We start from the raw sequence: 24,843 nt of genomic DNA, 5'->3' as shown, positions 1-24,843 counted from the left end.
ACATTTACCACATTTCCTTTGAAACAACTTACAAGCATTTACCTCATTTCCTTTTGAACAAGATACGAACATTGCTACATTTCCTCTTGAACAATAAGCGAACATTTACCACATTACCTCTGAAACAATTCACGAAGATTTACCACAATTCCTTTGGAACAACTCACAGTTGCCACATTACTCCTTGAACAAATCACGAACATTTAACACATTTCCTCTGCAACTATTCAAGAAGATTTACAACAATTCCTCTAAAACTCACCATATAATGTTCATTTGTCTCGTAACTGTCCTCTGTGCCCAGCATCTGTCATCGACTTGAACATCTTATTTGAGATTTGTGTTTATCTTCAGGGAACTACTACCAAGACGCCTGTGGTGATCTCGCCCTGTCGTCGACACTAGTTCCCATGTATGATGGCTTCAGAGCAGGTAACATAATGCTTTTATTGGTCATGCTCCGGGTTTTCTGTGTACACCCTCTTCAGCCTTCTTGTCACCGTATTGTACTAGAACAGGGATGAGCCTAAATACCAGCTACACGGACATCTATCTTTTAGTAAATGAGAAAATTCCCCTGAAGATAAAATTTGAAAAACAAGGCCCGCCTACACTTGGTGATCGTAGAACTATCACTCCACTAACACTAACCCAGGTCCGCCTACACTTGGTGATCGTAGAACTATCACTCTACTGACCTTCCCCAAGGCCCGCCTACACTTGGTAATCGTAGAACTATCACTCTACTGACCTTCCCCAAGACCCGCTTACACTTGGTAATCGTAGAACTGTCACTCTACTGACCTTCCCCAATGCCCGCCTACACTTGGTAATCGTAGAACTATCACTCTACTGACCTTCCCCAATGCCCGCCTACACTTGGTAATCGTAGAACTATCACTCTACTGACCTTCCCCAAGGCCCTCCTACACTTGGTAATCGTAGAACTGTCACTCTACTAACCCTGCCCCCTTGTGAATACAGAAGTATGTGCAAGTATGTGCAATGTGACCCATCACATGCAGCCATGTTCTGATAGTGTCCCGAGGGAACAGTTATAACGCTATAAGTTTCCTAGCACAGACTGCAGGGCTGTCTTCATCTAGGTATCTGGCAGTTTGTATGGGAGCTGATTTACAACTACGCTGATGGAGCTGTCGCTGTCATTGCCGGCCCTGTGTTTGATGATGACCACGACGGACGGGTTGATACGGAGGAAACCGAGATGAGGTCAGTGACACAGGCAGCTGCTGAACACCAACTATTTACATATAATTATAGTTCGACCAGTTAAAGTCCGTTTGACTCCTAATGAGAACGATGAATTGCCAAATAACTCGAAATCCAGATAAGTGTATGAAACATCAATACGGTACTTGACAAGGAATACCCGGTACCCAACAAAATCTGAATTTTGGTTAATTTAAGACCCATGACGGATGAAGTTCTTTAAGAAACTATCATGTAATTTTGTATAGAAATGTGTACATGACACGTAGGGGGACAACCGTGGAAGGCACAACGCAAGCACGGTCTGCACGTGCTACACAGTGACCGTGTTCATTCAATGACAAGATGCGCTACTCAGCAGATGTTAAACAGTTGATGTTGAATGTGTATGATTTCTTTAGAAGTGAAGCAGAAAGAGCAAAGCCTTTTTATGCAATTAATAAATTCTTGAAACGAGCTTCAAAAGCTGTTGGTATGTCCCCTCAGAAACTTAAAAATGTTGTTAGTCGACGAGATACAAATAGTCAGGCCAAGGCGGTAGGGAACATGTCAAAACCACGCACGGTTGATAAATTAGACTTTTTCAGAGGGATCAAGTCAGACGTGCAATTGTTAAACTGCACTCAGAAAATAAGTACCTGTCCCTAAGAATCTTGAAGAAACACCTTGAAACTGACCATGATTTACGTGTTACAAAGTACAAACTATGGCAGCTGTTGCATACATTTGGTTAAAGATACAAAAAGATAACTGGAGAAAATAGGGCTGTGTTGTGTGAACGGTCTGACATTGTTCGTCTCCGAAATCATTACCTTCGTACCATCTAGCAGAAACGTGAAGAAGGATATGAGCCCGTCTTCTCAGATGAGACATGGGTAATGTAATGGGTAATTACATGGGTAATGCGAGTTATTTGGCAATTCATCTTTCTCATTTGGCGTCAAACGGGTGTACATATAACTAATATTCGACTAGTTACATATAATTAATGTTCGACTAGTTTCATATAATTAATCTTCGACTTGTTGCATATTATTAATGTTTGACTAGTTACATATAAGTAATGTTCTACTGGTTGCATATAATAAATGTGTGACTAAAGTACTAAAGTTGTTTTGTTATATCGTATTTACAGCGACGTAAGTTTTAAATTGAGAAAAACATTTTTTTTCCATTTCCGTGAGTACTTTAGTTACATTTAATTAAAGTTCGACCAGTTACATATAACTCATGTTCGACTAGTTACATATAATTACTTTTCGACTGGTTGCATGTAACTAATGTTCGACTAGTTACATATAATTTATGTTTGACTAGTTACATGTAATTAAAGTTCGACCAGTTACATACAAATAATGTTTGACTAGTTACATATAATTAATGTTTGACTAGTTACATATAAATGATGTTCGACTAGTTGGCTTTAACTAATGTTTGACTAGTTACATTTAATTAATTTTTGACTTGTTACATAAAATAAATGTTCGACTACTTACATATGATCAATGTTCGACTAGTAGCATTTAATTAATGTTCAACTAGTTACATATAATTAATGTTCGACTAGTTTCATATAATTAATCTTCAACAAATTACATATAATCAATGTTCGATTAGTTACAAAGATTTGATTTTCGACCAGTAACATATAATTTATGTTCGAGTAATCATGTATGATTAATGTTCGACTAGTTGCATATAACGAATATTCCACTAGTTACATATAATCAATGTTTGACTAGCTACATATAATTAATGTTCGACTAGTTACATATAATTAATGTTCGACTAGCTACATATAATTAATGTTCGACTAGTTACATATAATTAATGTTCGACTAGTTACATATAATTAATGTTCGACTAGTTACATATAATTAATGTTCGACTAGTTACAAATAACTAATGTTCTACTAGTAACATACGTTTCACACGGGCGGCTACACTTTCCTGACCAGGCCAACCTGAAAGATTTATAATGACAATATATATCGATCCATTTGCGGTCGTCGTCATTTTCACATTAAATGATAATATAGGACGGTAAAATGGTAAGAATATCACAAAAGAAAGTCCAGACGCTGCCTGCTGTCAAGCTTTACTATATCACAAATTCCAGTTCAAACTCATTCGCATGCCAGTTACACAATGGCGTTAGATCTAGATCCCTGGCTCGTCACCTTGACAGATATGCCGACACCGCGAGGACTGCTGCACTGCCGTTTCACTTCTTCCTGATCCTGGCCAGGTGTAGGGAGTCGTCCCAGACGCTGCCGTGCGGTGGAAATGTTGACACTCTCTCCTTCGTTCTGCCGCACACACAGCGAGTACCCAACTGTCTTGTAAGTTAATATTCACAATGAAGTACATCTTCCCGAGGCAAGAGAGAAAAGTGACTGTAAAAGTCCAGTTTCCACCCTTGCCGAAATAGGCTGGTATTATGGAGTTACATTTTGGCTGGACTAACGAGTTTATGCATGCTCCAATCAAAATCGCGCAACGAAATCGAAATCCTGCTCGTAAACTGTCATGCAGATTTCGGCCGATTGCGGGATTTGCAAAGCATGAGCGCCGACGACATGTTGTCATCAGATATTTTTCAATTTTTGTTCATGTTTTTAATCAAGGTGCTCACGTGATTTGATGCACTTAGCAATGTAAGGTCCGTTTTATCACAATATAGATCTTGATTATCGATCAGATCGTCTTGACAGGGCGCCGCCATTTTGTTTGAAGCAAATGCAAGGGATACGAGAGGTGGAATCTGATTGGTCCATAGGCGAGGCATGTAGGTACTTAACTCTAATTGGCCTCTGGTGGCTCTACGATCGAGCCCAGGAATTCCAGCCTAGTTCGGCAATGGTGGAAACTGGACTTTTACAGTCAATTAACTCCCTTGCCTCGGGAAGATGAATGAAGTATAAAAAAAACACTGAAGTAGTGGAGCAGTCTTGCGTCCATGTAGCAAACGGATAAGTCTGACCCATCTGTCTACACTCTAGTGTCACAGTTTAATGTCCAACTGGTATGTGGTTCAGCATCTAGCATATGGCTGCGCCTATTTGTAAGGCTGTTACTTTATTTTGGTAAAAAAACATGGATCTATTGATTGTTGTTTCCCAACTGGAAATCTTCCATGGTACATTATTTTGTATCCCCGGTTGAATCCAGGACTACAACAGCTACCTGGCTGACAACCTTGTCCGTATCCGAGACATTGAGCTCCTGACAGGGCTACAGTTTCTGGACGAATACCCCTACCTTTCCCACATCGGTATCCGCCTCCACCTGGCAACGGCGCTGTGGCCGAGTACACTGAAGACTCGGGGTGAGGAACCACGTGCCGCTCGTGCCCCACAGCAATGGCTTGACTGGGCGTGCCCCACGGAGGGCGGCTCCTGCCAGTCAGAGTGAGTTCCTGCCTTATTGTGAGAGTGAGTCCATGCCTTATTGTTAAAGTGGGTTCATGCCTTATTGTCTTCAATAAGCAATAGAAACCGACAATTAATTCCGGGTCATACCGATTCGGATTACGCATTAAATGACGGGTAAGTAGAATTGCCATATTCACTCATTACAGTAATGTCCCTTTTATAATAACCTGCAATGTCCGAATCTTTATGGCATGTAATGTTCCTTTCGTTATAACCAGTAAAGTCACAATCATTATTACCTGTAATCCCACATTTTTAATCACCTATAATGCTCCATTCATTATATTAACCAGTAATGTCCTACTCATTATAACCAGTAATGTCCCATTAATTATAAACAGTAATGCCCAAATCATAATAACCAGTAATGCCTTATTCATTATAACCTGTAATAGTTATCTCCCCTTTGTAGTGTATCCGTTTTCTCCATAATTTCATCTTCTTGTGCACCATAGACAACTCCCCTTTGTGAGGGGGTACGGGTGGCCCAGTCGTCTAAGGCGCCCCGATTCACTGTGCAGAGTTGCGTCCCTTGGGTACGCCAGAAACCTATGACCGTGGGTTCGAATCCCGGTTCCCCCCCTATTATGTTTCTAGGTTTGTCGGCAACATACCCGTGCTCGTGGGTTTCACCGAAGTGGTAAACGTCCGAGACCTGCAATACTTAGGGGTTTCCTCCCACTTTAAGCTGACACGCCATGATATAACTGGAATAGTGTTATAAGCGGCGTTAAACCCAACTCACTCACTCACTCCTTTGTAAATTAAACTTTTTCTCCGAAGTTAACTCCTTTTATCCTTGTTCTCTACAGTTACCTCCCATCTTTTAATTGTCTTGTTCGCCACAATTACCTCCCCTGTATGATTTATCCTTGTTCTCCATCCTTGCTCTACACAGTTACTTCCCATCTTTATATTCTCTTGTTCTCCACAGTTACCTCCCCTGTATTTATTATCCGTATTCTCCAGTTACCTCCCCCGTATTATATATCCTTGTTCTACAGTTACCTCCAATGTATTATTTATCCTTGTTCTACAGTTACCTCCAATGTATTATTTATCCTTGTTCTACAGTTACCTCCAATATATTATTTATCCTTGTTCTACAGTTACCTCCCATGAATTATTTATCCTTGTTCTACACAGTTACCTCCATTCTTTTAATTATCTTGTTCGCCATAGTACGTTTCCCTGTATTATTTATCCTTGTTCTCTACAGTTACCTCCCATCATTTAATTGTCTTGTTCTCTACAGTTACCTCCCCTGCATTAATTATCCCTGTTCTACACAGTTACCTCCATTGCATTAATTATCCCTGTTCTACACAGTTACCTCCATTGCATTAATTATCCCTGTTCTACACAGTTACCTCCCCTGCATTAATTATTCCTGTTCTACACAGTTACCTCCATTGCATTAATTGTCCTTATTCTCCACAGTTACCTCTCCTGCATAATTTATCCCTTTTCTACACAGTTACCTCCCTTCTATTATTTATCCTTGTTCTACACAGTTACCACCCATTTATTAATTGTCTTGTTCTCCACAGTTACCTCCCCTGCATTAATTATCCTTATTGTCCACTGTTTTCCACAGCTACAAGCCTGTCCTCCTCATCTCCCTCGATGGCTTCAGGGCAGATTATCTGTCAAGGAACGTAACTCCTGTTATCCATAAGCTTATCCAGCACGGAGTTCATGCCCCTTACATGAGGCCCGTGTACCCGACCTACACCTTCCCTAACCACTACACAATAGCTACGGTGAGTTTTTGAAAACCAGGTGGTTGCTAAGGGAATGTGATGCAGGAAATAACTTCAACTGAAACCGTATTAACGCAATGAGATTATGGCTCAATTGTGACTCAATTCCTTATCATTTGACAGGGTTTATACCCCGAGTCCCATGGCATCATCGACAACAAGATGTTCGACATAGCGATGAACAAGAGTTTCTCCATCGGGAGTCGCTCCAGTTCCGACTCGAGGTGGTGGGGTGGCGAGCCGGTAAACATATTTCCTAGTGAGGTGAGGTGAGGTGAAATGGGGTTTAACGTCGCGTCCAAGACTATTGCACTTACATGGCGACGTGCATGCACGTGTGTGTGGCTGCTTGTGCTAATCCCAACTGATGCCGATTGACAGTGCTAGCCCACTGAGATACAATGGCGCAGTTTAACGTGAATACCCCACTCTGACACATTATACTGACTCCGAGCCGACCAGGCTTGTTTTAGCCTCAATGCCGAGCGCCAGACAGGGTAACAACAAGTACCATCTTTTAACGTCTTTTGGTATGACGCGACCGGGGATTGAACCCAGGACCTTCCGCTCTCAGGGCGGACGCTCTACCATAGGACCACGGAGGCGGTCTATTCCCTAGCGCGTTGAGGTATAGGTGCAGAACCGCCCAGCAGGAACCCACTTACATTACGTCCTTTATTATGTCTGCAGATGTGGCTCACGTCTAAGCGTCAAGGAAAGAAAAGTGCAACCTATTTTTGGGTAGGATCCGATCTTGAAATAGCAGGTCAGTATTACGGTCTTCATCATCATGTTTTAACATTGACGTGATAAAGCTCTTTTGTAACTGCAACCGGGGTGGGTTTTGTGAATAAATCACACAAACGCGGGTTGATGTTCGGAATCCAGTTGTTTAATACATAGGATTAAATTAACGGATGCCCTGTGGAAATAAATACACAGGGTTAAAAAATACAAAATACATACAAACAAAATATTACACTATAACTTATTAACATAAATTAAATCTTTTATGATTATAACCATAACTATGATCAATCTTAATTAGTTTGATCTTATTTTGCTCTAAATATCAAAGAACATTTGTCAATAATAAACTGACAAACAATAGTGGGAGAGTGATGATAAATACATTAACACATAACACTAATTCAGTGCATACCAACATTAATACATATAAAACATAATGCGCACTGTTCTCTTTGATGCCACAACATCATATATAATGAACCGCAAAAGAAACGTCACCATGGATAGATATATGTGAAACCTCATTTGTCCAAACACTGTAGACATACTTTGAGACACATTGAAAATAAACAAAACTTGGCAAAACTGATCATCAAGGGCGAAATTAAAGTGTCAAATGTTTTTAAAGTGAAACACAACACTAGTTTCTAAAAAAATGGCATCATAAGTCAGTATCTCGTGTGTCCGCCATGTGCATTGATGAATGCCGTGCAACGTCGATACATGGAATGGATGAGACGGTTGATGAAGGCCATAGGCACTTAAGCCCCTGACGCAGTTCAGCTGCAGTTGTCGACCTTGGTCGAACGTCATTCAGCCGTCTTTGAATGTCGTCCCATAGATGCTCAATGGGATTTAAATCAGGCCACTTCATGGTTCTGATGCCATTCTGCTGGAGGAAGTCTTTTGTTTCTCTCGCAGTGTGGGCAAGGACATTATCATGCATAACTCGTGGTTGCGGCGGCCTGCCAAATGAGGTATGGTGTGTGGTCTCAAGACTTGATCAATGTACCGAGCTGCTGTAACACCACTGCCTCTCCATGAACCGATATTCTTGATGACCACAGGGCCGACCCTCTGTCCAAGACCAATTCCACCCCACATCATGATGCTCGGATCACCCAACGAGTCTCTCTCAACAACACAAACATCCGAATAACGTTCTCCAAGGCGTCGCCAGACTGTCTGCCATCTGCTGTTGAGATACAGTAACGGCTCTAGTCTGAGAAAAGGACTCTTCTCCGCTGCTGGTGGCGCCAATGCTGGTTCTGTGTTGCCCACTGAAGACGGTGCCGGCGATGACGTGGTGTCAGAATGGGTCCTCGGTGTGGCCTGTGACAGTGGAGGTGTCTACTCGTCAATCGTCGACGCACGTTGTCCGTACTGATGGGGCAGGAGCTGGGGCTGGGGCTGGGGCTGGGGCTGGGGCAGGGGCTGGGGCCGGGGCCGGGGCAGGGGCTAGACAATAGAGAGCCGAGAAACAATACAGAAGGCAAGCGCAATGGCGACTGTGCTATTGTAATAGTGAAGCAGGTTAGATCGGATGGTTGAGCAAGGATTAAGATTAAGGGGTTAAAATAAAAGCTGACATTGCATTGCTCCTTCTGTTGGTGTTGCAGGCGACAGACCCAACTACTACAAACCCTACGCAAAGTAAGTCCACTGTTGATGTTTTATATATTGAGGTAACCAGTATTATGTCACATGACATTTGTGTAAATTTAAAACTCTCATCAATACGTTTTACAATCGTAATTTATGCTCCATGCCCGTTTGTGCCTTTGTGTCTGTATGTCTTTTCGAGTGTCTGTATAGACCCTTTTCCGTAACGGCCATAATGTTCTGGTGCAAATAAACACTATGAAGTGTTTGTGAAGATCTAACGGTTTAGAGTATCCTTGGACCTGCGTGTCAGGTCTGTGAAAAGAGTAAAACCTAAATGAGGTGACTTTACACAAAATGGAGTTCTACTCCTATGTTAACTAATGTGTCAGGTGTTTGTGTCAGTAGGGATCTTCCCGAGGCAAGGGCGTTAACTGACTGTAAAAGTCCAGTTTCCACCCTTGCCGAACAAGGCTGAAATTATGATGTTATTGTTTGGCTGGACTAACGAGTCTATGCATAGTCCAATCAAAGTCGCGTAACGAAATCGACATCCGGTTCGTAAACAGTCGTGCAGATTTCTGTCGATTGCAGGATTTGCAAAGCATGTGTACCGCCAACTCGGCGTGAACAGATATTTTCCAAATCTTTTCATATCTTTAATCAAGATACTCACGTGATTTGATGCACTTCCCGAAGTAAGACCCGTTTTATTACAATAAATAATATAGATTTTGATTATCGATCAGATTGTCTTGACTGGGCGCCGCCATTTTGTTTGAAGCAAATGCAAGTGATATGCTATGAATCTGATTGGTCGGTAGAAGGGAAAAAGAAGGGACATAACTCATAATCGCCACTGGTGGCGCTACGATCGAGTCCAGCCATTCCAGCATTGTTCGGCAAGGGTGGAAACTGGACTTTTACAGTCAGTTAATTAACAACCTTGCCTCGGGAAGATGGTCAGCAGGTGATGCCCATATGAGATGACTATATGAGCCCCCCTTTCAGACCCTCTTCAGACAAGTTGAATATATCGTTATAGTGTTGTACACTATCGTCATAAGATTTTGGCTATCAATATCATACTTTTAGTAATGTCCCGTTTGAGGATCGAGTGAACACCGTTGTGGATTGGTTGTCTCTTCCTCCTGACTCTCGGCCGGAATTTCTCACCCTGTACTTCAACCAGCCAGACAGCGCAGGCCACCAATACGGGCCCGACTCAGACAATGTAAGTCAGTCCTCTCTCCTTTTAAAAAAGATTAGCAAAAAGAAAGATCTTACATTTTCCCTTATTCAACAACCGAATGGTATCTTTACTATCTTTATCTATGGCCAAGTGTGGACGGCCCTGTCAGGTTCATTTGAAGTCCTTATTTACTATTTGAATGTTGTACAAAACGGAGTCAGTCACGTTATGCCTGCCTTGTGCTTTCTTCACACAGGTATTTTTCCGGTAATGACGTATCACATAGGTTTTATACAGATAATGAAGCATGACGGTGCAATTGGTGCAAATATTATTTAACAACTGCCTTTTAATCATATATTAATACAAGATCAAACGGACGAACTGTATCATGACGTGACACGGTGGATGAGTGTTTGCGGGTGCGAAAGCATATCTGTAAAACACTTCAAAGAATAACAAGGGTAAGGGTGTCTGTCTGTATTATCTGACAACAGTCTCACACCAGCACACCATTGTTCCGGGAGGTAAGGGTGTCTGGCTGTATCATCTGACAACAGTTTGCTGTGCATAGTTGCGTCCCTTGTCTTTGCCAAACACCTATGCTCGTACTTGGTTCGAATCTCTGATTCTAGCTTAATATGTTGCTAGATTTGTCATATTTCATCATAGTTTACATAGGAATTACTCACTCACTCATTTGTTGTTCTCGTATGCCATATTGTATATATGGACCACAACAAGTATCCCTGCTATCACATGGTGCATTTCAAGTAGCTTATTTACAGTATTATGTATTTCCTCGCCAATGTAGTGATCTTAAAGTGGCATATAGTGTTTCTTTGTTGCTGTTTTTTTGTTGCTTTACGTCGCACTCCGGAATATTCCAGCTGTATGACGGCGGTCTGTAAAACATCGAGTCTGAACCAGACAATCCAGTGATTGACATCATAAGCATCGACCAACACAATTGGGATACGACGACAAGCATCACCCAAGTCAGCGAGCCTACCATCCGATCCCATTAGTCGCCTCTTACGGCAAGCATGGGTTGCTGCAGACCAATTCTATATTGTGTAATTTTATGTATATCTATGTGATTATCTGACATTAATAGAAATTGCTGTCCCATTTCGGCAACTTTATTCATGTCTATATGAACAAGTACAGCAACAACACAACTCAAATGTGTTGATATAGAATCAGTTTGGTTAACACTAACTTAAAACAATGTCATTTGAACCACCGCGTAAACCTCCTCCTCCTCCTCACCTCCTAACGTGCGCTGAAGCTTCCCGTGCGTTGTTCCTCATCCTGGCAGCGATGAGGAGTGAGGTTGAGAGTCTGCTGTATCACGGGTGAGGGTCACGTGAATTGTGTTGTTGATGAGGACGGTGGTGTGTTTGTGGCACGGCTGGCACAGGATCAGCTTCCTCAACTCCTTTCGGAACTTTGTGCCTACGACGCAGTAGACGAAGATGTTCACACAACTGTTCAGTACGTTCAGGATGTTAGCAACAACAACGGACACAAGATACGTTTTGGAGTAACTAGGGTTGGACGTACGTGTGTCCTTAAGGCAGTTGGAGTTGTTGGTATCCACTAACTTCATAATAGATATGATGCATCTCGGGAAGTTGCAGATCATGTACACCACAACGACGAGGATGATGAGTAGGGAGAGGTTGCGGTTGGGGTTGAGGACGTTTGGAACGCCAACCCTGATTCTTGAAGATCGTCGGACATGGAGCGCGAGGAGAGTGTTGACAATTGCGAGGAGCAGCCAGGGAAACATGTACCAGACCAGGGGCAGGACGTAGTGTGTGTAGGTACACACGTAATGCTGGTGGATGCCGAAGTCTGTTGGGTAGGCGATAGTTGTCTGGATTTCATGGAACAAAATGTGTCGAATTTCATAACTGAAGAAGATGGGAATAGTTATGACGGTGACGATGAGGACTACAGCTACGATGCAGACACTTACCAGATGAACGGTGCATGTACGCTTCACGGTGAGCGGGTATTTCACCGCCAGGTAGCGCTCTGTGGAAAGAAGCAGCGTAACAAAACTAGACACTCCCAGAAAGATCCAGAAAAATGGTTCCACATATACCTCGATATATGCGTCCAAGTGGAACACAGCTTCTGTGTTGTCCTTTTCGGTCAGTAGAACCTTGTAGCTTTTGTACCGGAAAATTGAAGTGAGAAGCACCAGAGTGTCTGTCAGGGCCAGGACCTGTAGGTACACTGCGGTGGTGGAGGTCCGCAGGGCCTTACGGGTGAGTACACAGAACACAAGCAGGTTGCCGCACACTCCGGCAAAACAGATTGTGAACAGCACATATCCATAACCAATACGGAACAGTCTCGCCTGGAAGAAGGCCTTTGCAAGGTCCATTGTTGTTTCATTCTTGAGGAAGAAAGTCTCAGTTGAGTTGGAACCTCGCCCTGTTGTGTTTGATCCTCCGTACCATGCGTCGGGCATGTCATCCATTTGGTTTGTCAACAAAACGTTGTCCTCTACTTTTTGCATTGTCTGATTAATGTTCGTTCGTTTTCTGCATGGCAAAGTTTAGTCTTTATCTATCTGACGCAAACAATGTCCACGTTGACTGTTTGATTGGCATTCGAGCAGTTGCTGGGAAAATGTCCATGTTATAACTGTTTGGTACCTTAACTTGTCTGCTCCATTTGTTTTCAACTGGATGGTCACACTTGAAACAATATGTTAATATTTGCACAGCCAAGTATCCCAGTGTTCACCCAGGGCTATTATTTCATCACTACCAGACAAGCACCGAACGCAGTGAAATGTATATCTCAGCAGAATCACAACACCACATCAACGTGAATGCAACGTCTTGACTATAATCGTGATGGCGGATTCCTTATTTCTTGACAGAACTAATCTAAAGCACCAGGCTGCAATCCGTGTGAATTCGTCACCCCTCAAGTTGATCAATATTGAGTATTTCAAACTGTCACGAGAAACGATATCTCTATCAGTGGCAGGATGGAGTCAGGATAGAAGCCCACTTCTGTCGCAGGACCCTTATCATACATTATGACCCCACTGGGTTAAGAGAGAAGCAAACATTTGTATTAATCAGCTCCAAAGACATTTAATTGACGTTATGATAAATCATCAATTCATGTCCCAAGTTTCGATTAGGTCTGGGAAATAGGATTTTGTGCCTGCTAGCAAATACTGTACATGCGGTTTGTTATGAGTAATGGCCATGAGGTGTGTGACCAGCTTTGGGTCAGCCGTGGTTTCAATGGCTACACATGGTTACGGGGCTGAAGAGTTTCTAAGATATGACAGAAGAAAGGATGGATTTGAAGCCACAGATTGACAAAAATAGGCGCAAAATCAATGCCTGCCCTCCTGTAGAGCTGATAGGCTGACTGGAACAGATGGCTGAATTGGAATATACTGTTGAGTGTGTGTACATATTGAACCTGACAATAATTTTGTATCAGCCGATATTAAACCTACAGTCAACTCAGGGCCAACTTTATTTCAGTGATATATGTACAGCAGTAAACTGTTCCTCCAATAGAAACGTTGAGTGATGTAGGTGACGTCATGTATGGTATATCTACATCTGGACCCTGTGTTGAGAGATGTAGATGACGTCATGTATGGTATATCTGAAGATGGACCCTGTGTTGAGAGATGTAGATGACGTCATGTATGGTATATCTGAAGATGGACCCAGTGTTGTGATATATAGATGACGTCATGTATGGTACATCTGCAGATGGACCCTGTCTTGAAAGATGTTGATGACGTCATGTATGGTATATCTGAAGATGGACCCTGTGTTGAGAGATGTAGATGACGTCATGTATGGTATATCTGAAGATGGACCCAGTGTTGTGATATATAGATGACGTCATGTATGGTACATCTGCAGATGGACCCTGTGTTGAGAGATGTTGATGACGTCATGTATAGTATATCTGCAGCTGGACCCTGTGTTGAGAGATGTAGATTAGAGTGTGTATGGTATATCTGCAGCTGGACCCTGTGTTGAGAGATGTAAATTAGAGTGTGTATGGTATATCTGCAGCTGGACCCTGTGTTGAGAGATGTAGATGACGTCATGTATCATTTATATGTAGCTGGACCCTGTGTTGAGTGATGTAGGTGACGTCATGTACGGTATATCTGCAGCTGGCCCCTGTGTTGAGAGATATAGATGACGTCATGTATGGTACATCTGCAGATGGACCCTGTGTTGAGAGATGTAGATGACGTTATGTATGGTATATCTGAAGATAGACCCTGTGTTGTGATATATAGATGACGTCATGTATGATATATCTACATCTGGACCCTGTGTTGAGAGATGTAGATGACGTCATGTATCATATATCTGTAGCTGGACACTGTGTTGAGAGATGTAGATGACGTCATGTACGGTATATCTGCAGCTGGCCCCTGTGTTGAGAGATATAGATGACGTCATGTATGGTACATCTGCAGCTGGACCCTGTGTTGAGAGATGTAGATGACGTCATGTATGGTATATCTACATCTGGACCCTGTGTTGTGTTATATAGATGACGTCATGTATGGCATATATAATCTGGACCCTGTGTTGAGAGATGTAGATGACAGTGTGTATAGTATATCTACATCTGGAATCTGTGTTGAGATATATAGGTCACTCTGTATTGTATATCTGCAGCTGGATCCTGTTTTGAGAGATGTAGATGTCTATGTATGATATATCTGCAGCTGGATCCTGTGTTGAAATATGTAGAAGACTATGTGTTGTATATCTGCAGCTGGATCCTGTGTTGAGAGATGTAGATGACATGATCGGGTTGCTGATGCAGAAACTTTACAAGAGGAACTTACACAACTGTGTCAACATAATCCTGTTGGCTGATCATGGTACGTCTCTCATCCGTCAGATTTATAACGTATCTAGTTTTATTACCCACGTGGTGAAGATACAGGTGGTAAGATACTAAATCCGTACGTCACACGTGTGTCGTACAAGGTTGACCTTGTTTTATTCGTTTTGATTGGATAACCGTGACCTCTGTCACACCGGGACTACTTTTTTCATTCATAAAAAATCGCGAGACGTCATTCATTTTGCGATTACAAGGCAGAACTGAAGAAATTCATGAGAACGAGAGATATTTACAAACACTTTATTAAACCAAACAAGATAGTAACACGCATCAAATTAGGTTTGCATTCAATATAAGTTATGCATAGAGCTCCTACAGACGTATAATCGAGCTAGATCTATAAATCGATTTACAATGTACGACTGCCGATCGAGCGCGTCCCTTGAGCGTGACGCACCCGACCATTTTCGCAACTTTCAATTTGATTTAACGTAAAAGGATAAGCGTGGTGAAATGAAGCCTGTTTAAACTATCTGGACAGATATCTAGACTTACTTGGGATGATCCGGTTGTGCCATCGGTGTCCCCTTTGAAGCGTATTTTGTGGCGCTGTTTCGGTAGGTGTTGTTGTTCATGAATGAACGAACACGACAGCACGACCAGATCACTTAAAGTTCACAGTTCCGATAAAAATCATTCGAAAACTCCGTGGAAGTGTGCCTGACTTCTGATTTTGTGGCCCCAAACATCCCAAATGTGAACAGTAACATTCCCTATCTCTAGCGTAAAACGCTGTGAGTGGATCGCGGTTGTCTTTTCTTATTCCGGTGGCGACCTTGCCCTTCGATCGTTCGAAGCTGTCACTGACATGCAAGCAGACTTGAGTTTGTTGATTTTCACGTCTTCAGTAAAGGGTGGTACAGTTAACATGAATGTCTTTGGCGAGCAGTCTGATTTCCCTCTTCCAAAATGGTACGGACATGATATAAATTCAGCTGATAGATCAAGGAAACCGAACCATTTTGATTGCACAGACAGGACCCCGGCAGTGAGACCGACTGTTGGTCCGATATTCAAAGCGCGGCGCTAGTGTGACATTTCAAATTTTCTTATCGGTGTCCTGCGTACTAACAACATGGCGCTTGAATTACCATAAGTTGAAGACTTTCTTCCAAAAGGATCTTGAGCGTCGGTGCTGGTTTGTTTGCAAACAGAACAGCAGGCGCATGTTGTTAATTAATGCGTATGCATAAACATGTCAACAATGCCCATATTTGGTCATATATCAATATTCATGCGCAACCACATTTTGCAACCGGTTTCAGTTTGGTGTGTCAACGAACGAAAGTTGTTATGTATTTACACTTAAATATATATTTAACGTGGGTAATAAATAAAATACCACACTCATTCTCGTTAGATACCATTTTTACGAAACTCGTGAACTTTCTATGGTATCTGACCTCGCTTTCGCTCGGTCAGATACCATAGAAAGTCCACTCGTTTCGTAAAAATGGTATCTAACGAGAATGAGTGTAGTATTCTCTATATAACTACAGAACTACAATGACAAAATAAAGCAGTTTTAAGTACGCAGATAAAGCCATGCTAGGACCGACTGTGGCCGAACTGACGGCGGCGTTGTTTGCAAGGTTCAGATGCTTGTGTTCTGTCAACATTCAAAGTCAACAAAGACCATGCTATCATCTGACATTGCAAGTCAGGCTTGGGCAATACACGCATACAGAAACCAGAAAGCGACAAGTTGATATTCCTTGTGGGGCCTCGGATATCTATTTAAAGAACAATGTGTTATGTCTTCACACGAATTGATTGTTCCTTATATTTTTGCTTTGTGTAGCTGTCATCATTAGTAGGGACAGTGGGTAGCTGTCATCATTAATAGGGACAGTGGGTAGACGTCAACATTAGTAGGGACAGTGGGTAGCTGTCATCATTAGTAGGCACAGTGGGTAGCTGTCAGCATTAGTAGGGACAGTGGGTAGCTGTCATCATTAGTAGGGACAGTGGGTAGCTGTCATCATTAGTAGGGACAGTGGGTAGCTGTCATCATTAATAGGGACAGTGGGTAGCTGTCATCAATAGTAGGGACAGTGGGTAGCTGTCATCATTAATAGGGACAGTGGGTAGCTGTCAACATTAGTAGGGACAGTGGGTAGCTGTCATCATTAGTAGGGACAGTGGGTAGCTGTCAGCATTAGTAGGGACAGTGGGTAGCTGTCAGCATTAGTAGGGACAGTGGGTAGCTGTCATCATTAGTAGGGACAGTGGGTAGCTGTCAACATTAGTAGGGACAGTGGGTAGCTGTCATCATTAGTAGGGACAGTGGGTAGCTGTCATCATTAGTAGGGACAGTGGGTAGCTGTCATCATTAGTAGGGACAGTGGGTAGCTGTCAACATTAGTAGGGACAGTGGGTAGCTGTCATCATTAGTAGGGACAGTGGGTAGCTGTCAACATTAGTAGGGACAGTGGGTAGCTGTCATCATTAATGGGGGACAGTGGGTAGCTGTCAGCATTAATAGGGACAGTGGGTAGCTGTCAGCATTAGTAGGGACAGTGGGTAGCTGTCAGCATTAGTAGGGACAGTGGGTAGCTGTCATCATTAGTAGGGACAGTGGGTAGCTGTCAGCATTAGTAGGGACAGTGGGTAGCTGTCAGCATTAGTAGGGACAGTGGGTAGCTGTCAACATTAGTAGGGACAGTGGGTAGCTGTCATCATTAGTAGGGACAGTGGGTAGCTGTCATCATTAGTAGGGACAGTGGGTAGCTGTCATCATTAGTAGGGACAGTGGGTAGCTGTCAACATTAGTAGGGACAGTGGGTAGCTGTCATCATTAGTAGGGACAGTGGGTAGCTGTCAACATTAGTAGGGACAGTGGGTAGCTGTCATCATTAATGGGGGACAGTGGGTAGCTGTCAGCATTAATAGGGACAGTGGGTAGCTGTCAGCATTAGTAGAGACAGTGGGTAGCTGTCAGCATTAGTAGGGACAGTGGGTAGCTGTCATCATTAGTAGGGACAGTGGGTAGCTGTCAGCATTAGTAGGGACAGTGGGTAGCTGTCAGCATTAGTAGGGACAGTGGGTAGCTGTCTTCATTAGTAGGGACAGTGGGTAGCTGTCAGCATTAGTAGGGACAGTGGGTAGCTGTCAGCATTAGTAGGGACAGTGGGTAGCTGTCAGCATTAGTAGGGACAGTGGGTAGCTGTCATCATTAATGGGGGACAGTGGGTAGCTGTCAACATTAGTAGGGACAGTGGGTAGCTGTCAACATTAATAGGGACAGTGGGTAGCTGTCATCATTAATAGGAACAGGGTGTAGCTGTCATCATTAATAGGGACAGTGGGTAGCTGTCAGCATTAGTAGAGACAGTGGGTAGCTGTCAGCATTAGTAGGGACAGTGGGTAGCTGTCATCATTAATAGGGACAGTGGGTAGCTGTCGTCATTAATGGGGGACAGTGGGTAGCTGTCAACATTAGTAGAGGCAGTGGGTAGCTGTCATAATTAGTAGGGACAGTGGGTAGCTGTCAGCATTAGTAGGGACAGTGGGTAGCTGTCAACATTAGTAGGGACAGTGGGTAGCTGTCAGCAGAGGTAGGGACAGTGGGTAGCTGTCAGCATTAACGGCATTGAGACATTGAAAATGCATTCATGAAAGTTTATTCCATGGCCAAGGAATGACTCCCAGGTCATGTGACCGGGCAGTGGCGCTGAATGATGTTCTGTTCGAGGATGAACTGAGCCACGTGACTGCTTACACCGCCATGTTTGGTCGTATCAGCAACAAGTACTCCAAGAAGGGGAGCCAATACACAGTGTATGACACGCCTCTAGGTGAGTCCGTGTCCTGGTGATGAACTCACTAGTCACGGTAGTGTGTACACACATTAAGTAGGTAGTGTTGCCATTTGTAGTGCCCTATGTTGTACACACATAACGTATATAGTGTGTTCCCCGTTATAGTGCCCCTAGTGTGTACAGATATAAAGGAGATAGTGTGTTCCCCGTTATAGTGCCCCTAGTGTGTACACACATAAAGGAGATAGTTTGTTGCCTTTTGTAGTGCCCTAATTTGTACACACATGACGTATATAGTGTGTTCCCCGTTATAGAGCCCCTAGTGTGTACACACATAAAGGAGATAGTTTGTTCCCCGTTATAGTGCCCCTAGTGTGTACATACATAAAGGATATAGTTTGTTACCCGTTATAGTGCCCCTAGTGTGTACACACATAAAGGAGATAGTTTGTTCCCCGTTATAGAGCCCCTAGTGTGTACATACATAAAGGAGATAGTTTGTTCCCCGTTATAGTGCGCCAGGTGTGTACGCACATAAAGTAGACAGTTTGTTCCCTGTTGTCGTGCGGCCAGAGTGTTACAGATATGGAATATATATGGTTTGGTGTTGTAGTGTCTGAATCTTCCATACTGGAGCGACTGCAGTGTCTCTCCCCGCACATGCGCACATACAGGAAGGCGGACCTACCCAAGAGACATCACTATGCCAACAATGACCGCATTGATAACATAGTAATGGATCTCGACAACGAATGGATTGTCACTAAGTAAGCTTTGTCATGAATAACTAACTGTCAAAATATATACTGTGTCACCAGGCCGGGTTTTCTCTTGTTGACCCTGGCTACTTCAACAGCAGTGAGAAACTCGTAAGGATAACTGGAGATGGACAACCGCACCAACAGATTAACCAACCGCATCTCCCATGACAGTCAACGCAAACTGTTCAGTCTAAGATATTTAGTGAAGCCGCTAGTTTGTTTGTTTGTTTGTTGTTTACCGCCGCACTCAGCAATATTCTAGCTATATAACGTCGGTCTGTAAATAATTGAGTCTGGACCAGACAATCCAGTGATTGATATCATGAGCACAGTCGCCTGAAGCCGCTAGTGTTTAGTGCTTTGTGTGAGTTGTCCAGCTGAACTGTGTAATAGCCTTAAACAAAATTTGGCGTTGTATATGCTTAAAAACATCTACATATACTGCCGGGAAATAGAAAGAATACACTGTAAAATTCACACTTCACTCTGCTTGTGACTGTGTACTGTGAAATTGCGACCTTATGTTCCTTGAGACTTCGTGTGCACGTCAAATGTTGGGAGATATCATATCAAATTTATCTCCATCGAATAACCATGTCTTGTTTTGTTTCATTTTCAACGACAGTTTACTCCACTCGCACATATCAAAGTGTGTTGCCCAGCTACTCTCGAAGTCAACATTAAGTGTGCATCCCTTAAGGCAAACTGAACAAGCTTTGCAGGGTTTTATTCCACACCGCTGGTCAATATTATCTCACAAAGCTCATTGGGACGTAAACGATGTGATGTTACATTTGGAAATAGAAAAGCGCCACATGTCAAGCTCTCTGTTGTTCCTCTAGCCTGAAATACATTCTCTTTGTCGATTTCAAACGTGTTCTGTTCCCCAAATATACTGAGTCAAATTAAAAACTTCACATTTTTAAAAGTAATCCCATATATGATATACAACGGACAAATGTATCAGAGAAGGTAATTTTTAATCATTATCCAAAGAAAGATTTTAATTAACGGTGGTAACCATAATTTCTTCCAAGCACCTACGGTATTCGGTAATAACATCAACAGTTTAAATCATAAGTCCCAAGCACGAGAATCTGATGGCACACAAGTTCAGTAGCGTGTATGGCCACCATGTGCGTTGACAACTGCCACACAACGCCTCCGAATTGTCCTTGTGATGCTTGTGAACACATGATTTGGAAGACGACGCCATTGTTGCTGTAAAAGGGTGCCAAGATCTGGCAAATTCTGTGGTTGGTTCTGGAGAGTGCGCAGACTTCTGCCATGAGCATCCCAGACGTGTTCGATGGGATTGAGGTCGGGAGACCTTGACGGCCAGTCCATAACGTTGACTCCCGCATTCTGAAGGAAATTCCTTGTCAAAATTGCTGTGTGGGGTTTGGCATTGTTGTGTTGGAGGATCAAACCGGGTCCATGTGCTGCCATAAAAGGCAGACGTTCTGGTGCCAGTACCTGGTCGCGGTAAGCAGCAGCGTTGAGAATTACACAGAAAGCACCCCACACCATGACACTCCCGCCTCGAAATCTGTCAACTTCCTGTACACAACACTGGGCGTTACGTTCATGACGGCGCCTACCATCAGCAAATCGAAGATTAAATCGGGATTCATCACTGAAGACGACTTGATTCCAATTCCTCTGATTCCATCGTAAGTGTCGCTGTGCCCATAATTGACGTTGACGTCTGTGTAATTGAGTCAGAATCGGCCCGCAGTATGGCCGTCGTGCTTGAAGGTGAGCAGTTCTCAGACGGTTTCGAACAGTCTACCCCTAAACAGTTCATTTCTGGTTGATGTAGCCGTCAAAAGTCGGTTACAGGGGTGACGTAAGACAATCTGACGATCCTCTGCATGTGACGTCACACGTGGTCAACCTGGCCGAGGGCGATCAGCGGTGGTACCCGTTTGCTGTAGACGCGTCTGTAAATCATAAACGGTCCGTCGACTACAACCCATCGTCCTTGCGACTTCAGCTACGGACGTTCCCGTCTGCAACATGCCGATGGCACGTTCACGTTGCACATTTGAAAGGCGTGGCATGACAAATGGCCCTAAAGACTTTTGTTTTCGTGTGTTTTTCTTTTTTTGTTAATGACTGCTAACAAGTATGGCTGAAAACACGTGCGGTATTACGGCCACGTGACCAGTTGCACGTGAAAAAACACTTTTGACACTATAGTGCGGTGCACATGATTTTGATCGTTTCCCCTGCACAAAAACGGATGTTATCTGAAGACAATACGTGGCCATTACAGTTTAAATACACAATAAGGGCCCACAATGATAACTGGTCAAAATGGTAAAATATTAGGATTGTGAAGTTTTTAATTTGGTTCAGTATATAAAGTAATACACACTGAGAGGATTGTTGTAACGGCACTCTGCATTGTATACCCTCCATTTACACATGGTTATTTCAGAATGCACACCACTATGCATTCAGCATACCCTTAGCTTAGTAGCCAACACGTTTGCTTGGCAGACTGGGTTCTATTGTCCGTATTATTATGATCTACTTGTGCAACCCACTCCAGATCTTGTCATTACTAAGGGCGCGAGTACATATGCACCTACGACTCACTAATCACTGGAGACTTAATTCCAAACACCTATTGATGTCAACACCTGAGACAAAGATTTGTAATTTGTGATTTGACCTTGGCTCGTGGTTTGTTTCAGAACACGGAACCCAACATCAGGCTGCACTGGAGGTAGCCATGGGGAAGATAACATCTACGCCAGTGAGGGGGTGAGTGACCTCTCACGTGTTGCTTAGCAACCTGCTCATGCTAGTCTGGGGCCGATTAATACTTTTATCTTCAATTCTTAGTGGTTGTCTGGACTAAGGCTTATATAAGTTCAATACAAACAAACAACTCTATTTGAATTGAAAGGTAGCCACCGTAAGATGGAAACTTCAGAACCTGAGGAATATCGGACCTGCTTCATCTAGGGTTGTTGCATTACAGTAAGGGCTGGGCGGAAAGGAAAATAGACAGACTAGGGATTGTCCAGCAAGGCTACCTTGCTCTGGCCATGTTGTTGGAGAGTTATATCCTCAACCACTTCCTTAATAGGGGAGCGAAACCTTGTATACTGTCTCAAAATAATCGACATTCGCGATCCTTCAGATGTCTCCCTAGGAATTTCCGGATTCTTTCACGAATTGCATCACGATGCTAGAAGTGTGTATATATCCAATCTATACAAGATTAAGCTGTATATATTCTCCAAATATGAAACGTTACTTCCAATTTCTTCCTGATATAATTTCATTTCATTTCAATTTTTTCTTCGTCCGGTTTTGGAAATCTGGGGTGTCGGGTTGGAGATCCTGTCATGTTTATATCCCGGCAGTGGATGCACACGTTAAAGGAAACCTCATGTTCCATGTGAATGTGTACACAGTGGTAATACGTCATACATTCCCTGCGCTTGGCGGATTTCTGCTTAGTTCTTTCCATTTTAACGTTCAATCCAGGCTCATTGTCAGTTTTGCAATGAACTAGTCATACAGTTTTACAAAAACAAAAAGTTAACCCAGAAATCTAAACGTAAAACAATACAGTGTGAAACCAACAAACACCAAAGAAATGGTATACAGTTAACAGGAGTATTATAAAAGGAACTAGGTTAATAAACCAATACAAATTACTACACAGCAATTACAATGACAGTGCACACTAGAGTGGCAGTCCAAATTTCAATGGAAGTGCAATTATAAAATGGCAGTATGAAATATATTAGCAAAATACAAATATTCACCTAGTAGCAACAGTGGTCAAGCTTCTAAAACAGGCTTGGCATATTCAGGGTGACAACAATTATCTTCACGCAGCCGCTGGTCTTGGTGTACTATGAGATGAGAGAGGCACGGATTTGCCACCTTAAATAGTCTAAATATCTCCTTGAAGTTTCTATCCAGTGCTGAATTAGTCTCGCTTTTCTAATACATTCTACATAACACTTGACTCCAATGTACATATATATCGTAACTCCCATTACATTAAACAGTACTACACTCCTGGCAACAAATTATATTGTCAAAACACATTACCATGTACTACTAAATCTCAGCAGAAACAATGCAATACAATTACAATATTGTTCAACAATAAGAATCACCGCCATATAACAATATTCTGCAAAAAACATATTTCCAGTGTATCCTTTCTATGGAGGCTATGTGTTCATTACAATGTCAAGTCCAGAACTAACGTTTCGGAATACCAAAAATTACTAAATTGTATAAGAATACCATGGGTGTAACTAAATTGTATAAGAATACCACGAGTGTAACTAAATTGTATAAGAATACCACGGGTGTAACTAAATTGTATAAGAATACCACGAGAGTATCTAAATTGTATAAGAATACCACGAGTGTAACTAAATTGTATAAGAATACCACGAGAGTAACTAAATTGTATAAGAATACCACGAGAGTAACTAAATTGTATAAGAATACCACGAGTGTCACTAAATTGTATAAGAATACCACGGGTGTAACTATGTAGTGTACCAGAAAACCACGCCCTCGCCTCGGGAAAATGCTATGTAGTGTATCAGAATAACACGAGTGTAACTTCAGTGTGCCATAAACCACATGTGTAACTACAGTTACACCGCGAGTGCAACCACAGAACACCACGAGTGAAACTATAGTGTATCAGAATACCGTGGGTGAACCTATAGCGTATCAGAATATCACAGGTACAATTAAAGTGTCTTTACAAACCTAATAATAACCTGTCCTCTGCTGAAGTTGATATTTACAAACGTTATACAAACCTTATAATACCTGATCTCTACTGAAGTAGGTCTTATAACCTTATAGTAACCTGATTTCTAATGAAGTTCATATTTGCAAACCTTATAATGACCTGATCTCTGCTGAAGTAGGTCTTTTCAAACCGTATAATTACCTGATTTCTACTGAAGTTAATATTTGCAAACCTTATAATAACGTAATCACTAAGGAATAGGTCTTTACAAACCTACTTCTACTTCTACTGAAGTTCATGTTTACAAACCTTATAATAACGTGATCACCACAGAAATAGGTCTTTACAAACCTTATAATGACCTGATTTGTACTGAAGATCATATTTACAAACCTTATAATGACCTGGTCATCACTGAAGTAGGTAAATACAAACATTATAACAATCGATCTGTTCTCTGATCTACCTACACCACCTGCCTCCGATGCTGTAGTCTGTCATACCTGAAATTATTTCTCTTCTCTTCAAATATTTCCCAATCTGCAGTGTGACATGCACCACATATCATTAGGCCAAATCAACAAAACACTTTCCAAAATCATTAAAAAAACAATATACGCTAAAAGCAGAGGCCAATATACGAAGTCATGCTTGTGAAAATGTTAGAAATA

The 24,843-nt window shown here is 42.4% G+C and overlaps 2 protein-coding genes across 2 annotated transcripts in view; one reads left to right on the top strand and one right to left on the bottom strand.

Annotated features, from left to right (window-relative positions):
- The window catches only part of LOC139479787 (uncharacterized), a 100,572-nt gene that overhangs the window by 25,503 nt on the left and 50,226 nt on the right, over window positions 1-24,843 (top strand). Inside the window, exons 19-31 of the mRNA XM_071262658.1 lie at window positions 355-432; window positions 1,107-1,230; window positions 3,419-3,572; window positions 4,402-4,640; window positions 6,262-6,427; window positions 6,551-6,670; window positions 7,118-7,193; window positions 8,797-8,830; window positions 9,875-10,013; window positions 14,769-14,877; window positions 18,542-18,700; window positions 19,278-19,431; window positions 22,128-22,197. Of these exons, the coding sequence (XP_071118759.1) occupies window positions 355-432; window positions 1,107-1,230; window positions 3,419-3,572; window positions 4,402-4,640; window positions 6,262-6,427; window positions 6,551-6,670; window positions 7,118-7,193; window positions 8,797-8,830; window positions 9,875-10,013; window positions 14,769-14,877; window positions 18,542-18,700; window positions 19,278-19,431; window positions 22,128-22,197 (1,622 nt within the window). The remainder of the gene's footprint in view (window positions 1-354; window positions 433-1,106; window positions 1,231-3,418; window positions 3,573-4,401; window positions 4,641-6,261; window positions 6,428-6,550; window positions 6,671-7,117; window positions 7,194-8,796; window positions 8,831-9,874; window positions 10,014-14,768; window positions 14,878-18,541; window positions 18,701-19,277; window positions 19,432-22,127; window positions 22,198-24,843) is intronic.
- Window positions 11,281-12,504, bottom strand: LOC139479786 (FMRFamide receptor-like). Its single transcript, XM_071262657.1, has one exon. It carries the CDS (start codon window positions 12,502-12,504, stop codon window positions 11,281-11,283), a length of 1,224 nt encoding a protein of 407 aa, XP_071118758.1.

This window comes from Haliotis cracherodii, unplaced genomic scaffold, assembly GCF_022045235.1.
Source record: "Haliotis cracherodii isolate W230 unplaced genomic scaffold, xgHalCrac1.p SCAF_4, whole genome shotgun sequence".
Classification (NCBI taxonomy): domain Eukaryota; kingdom Metazoa; phylum Mollusca; class Gastropoda; order Lepetellida; family Haliotidae; genus Haliotis; species Haliotis cracherodii.
Note: the sequence above shows the minus strand (reverse complement) of the source record. Positions and strands in the feature narration are given on the sequence as shown.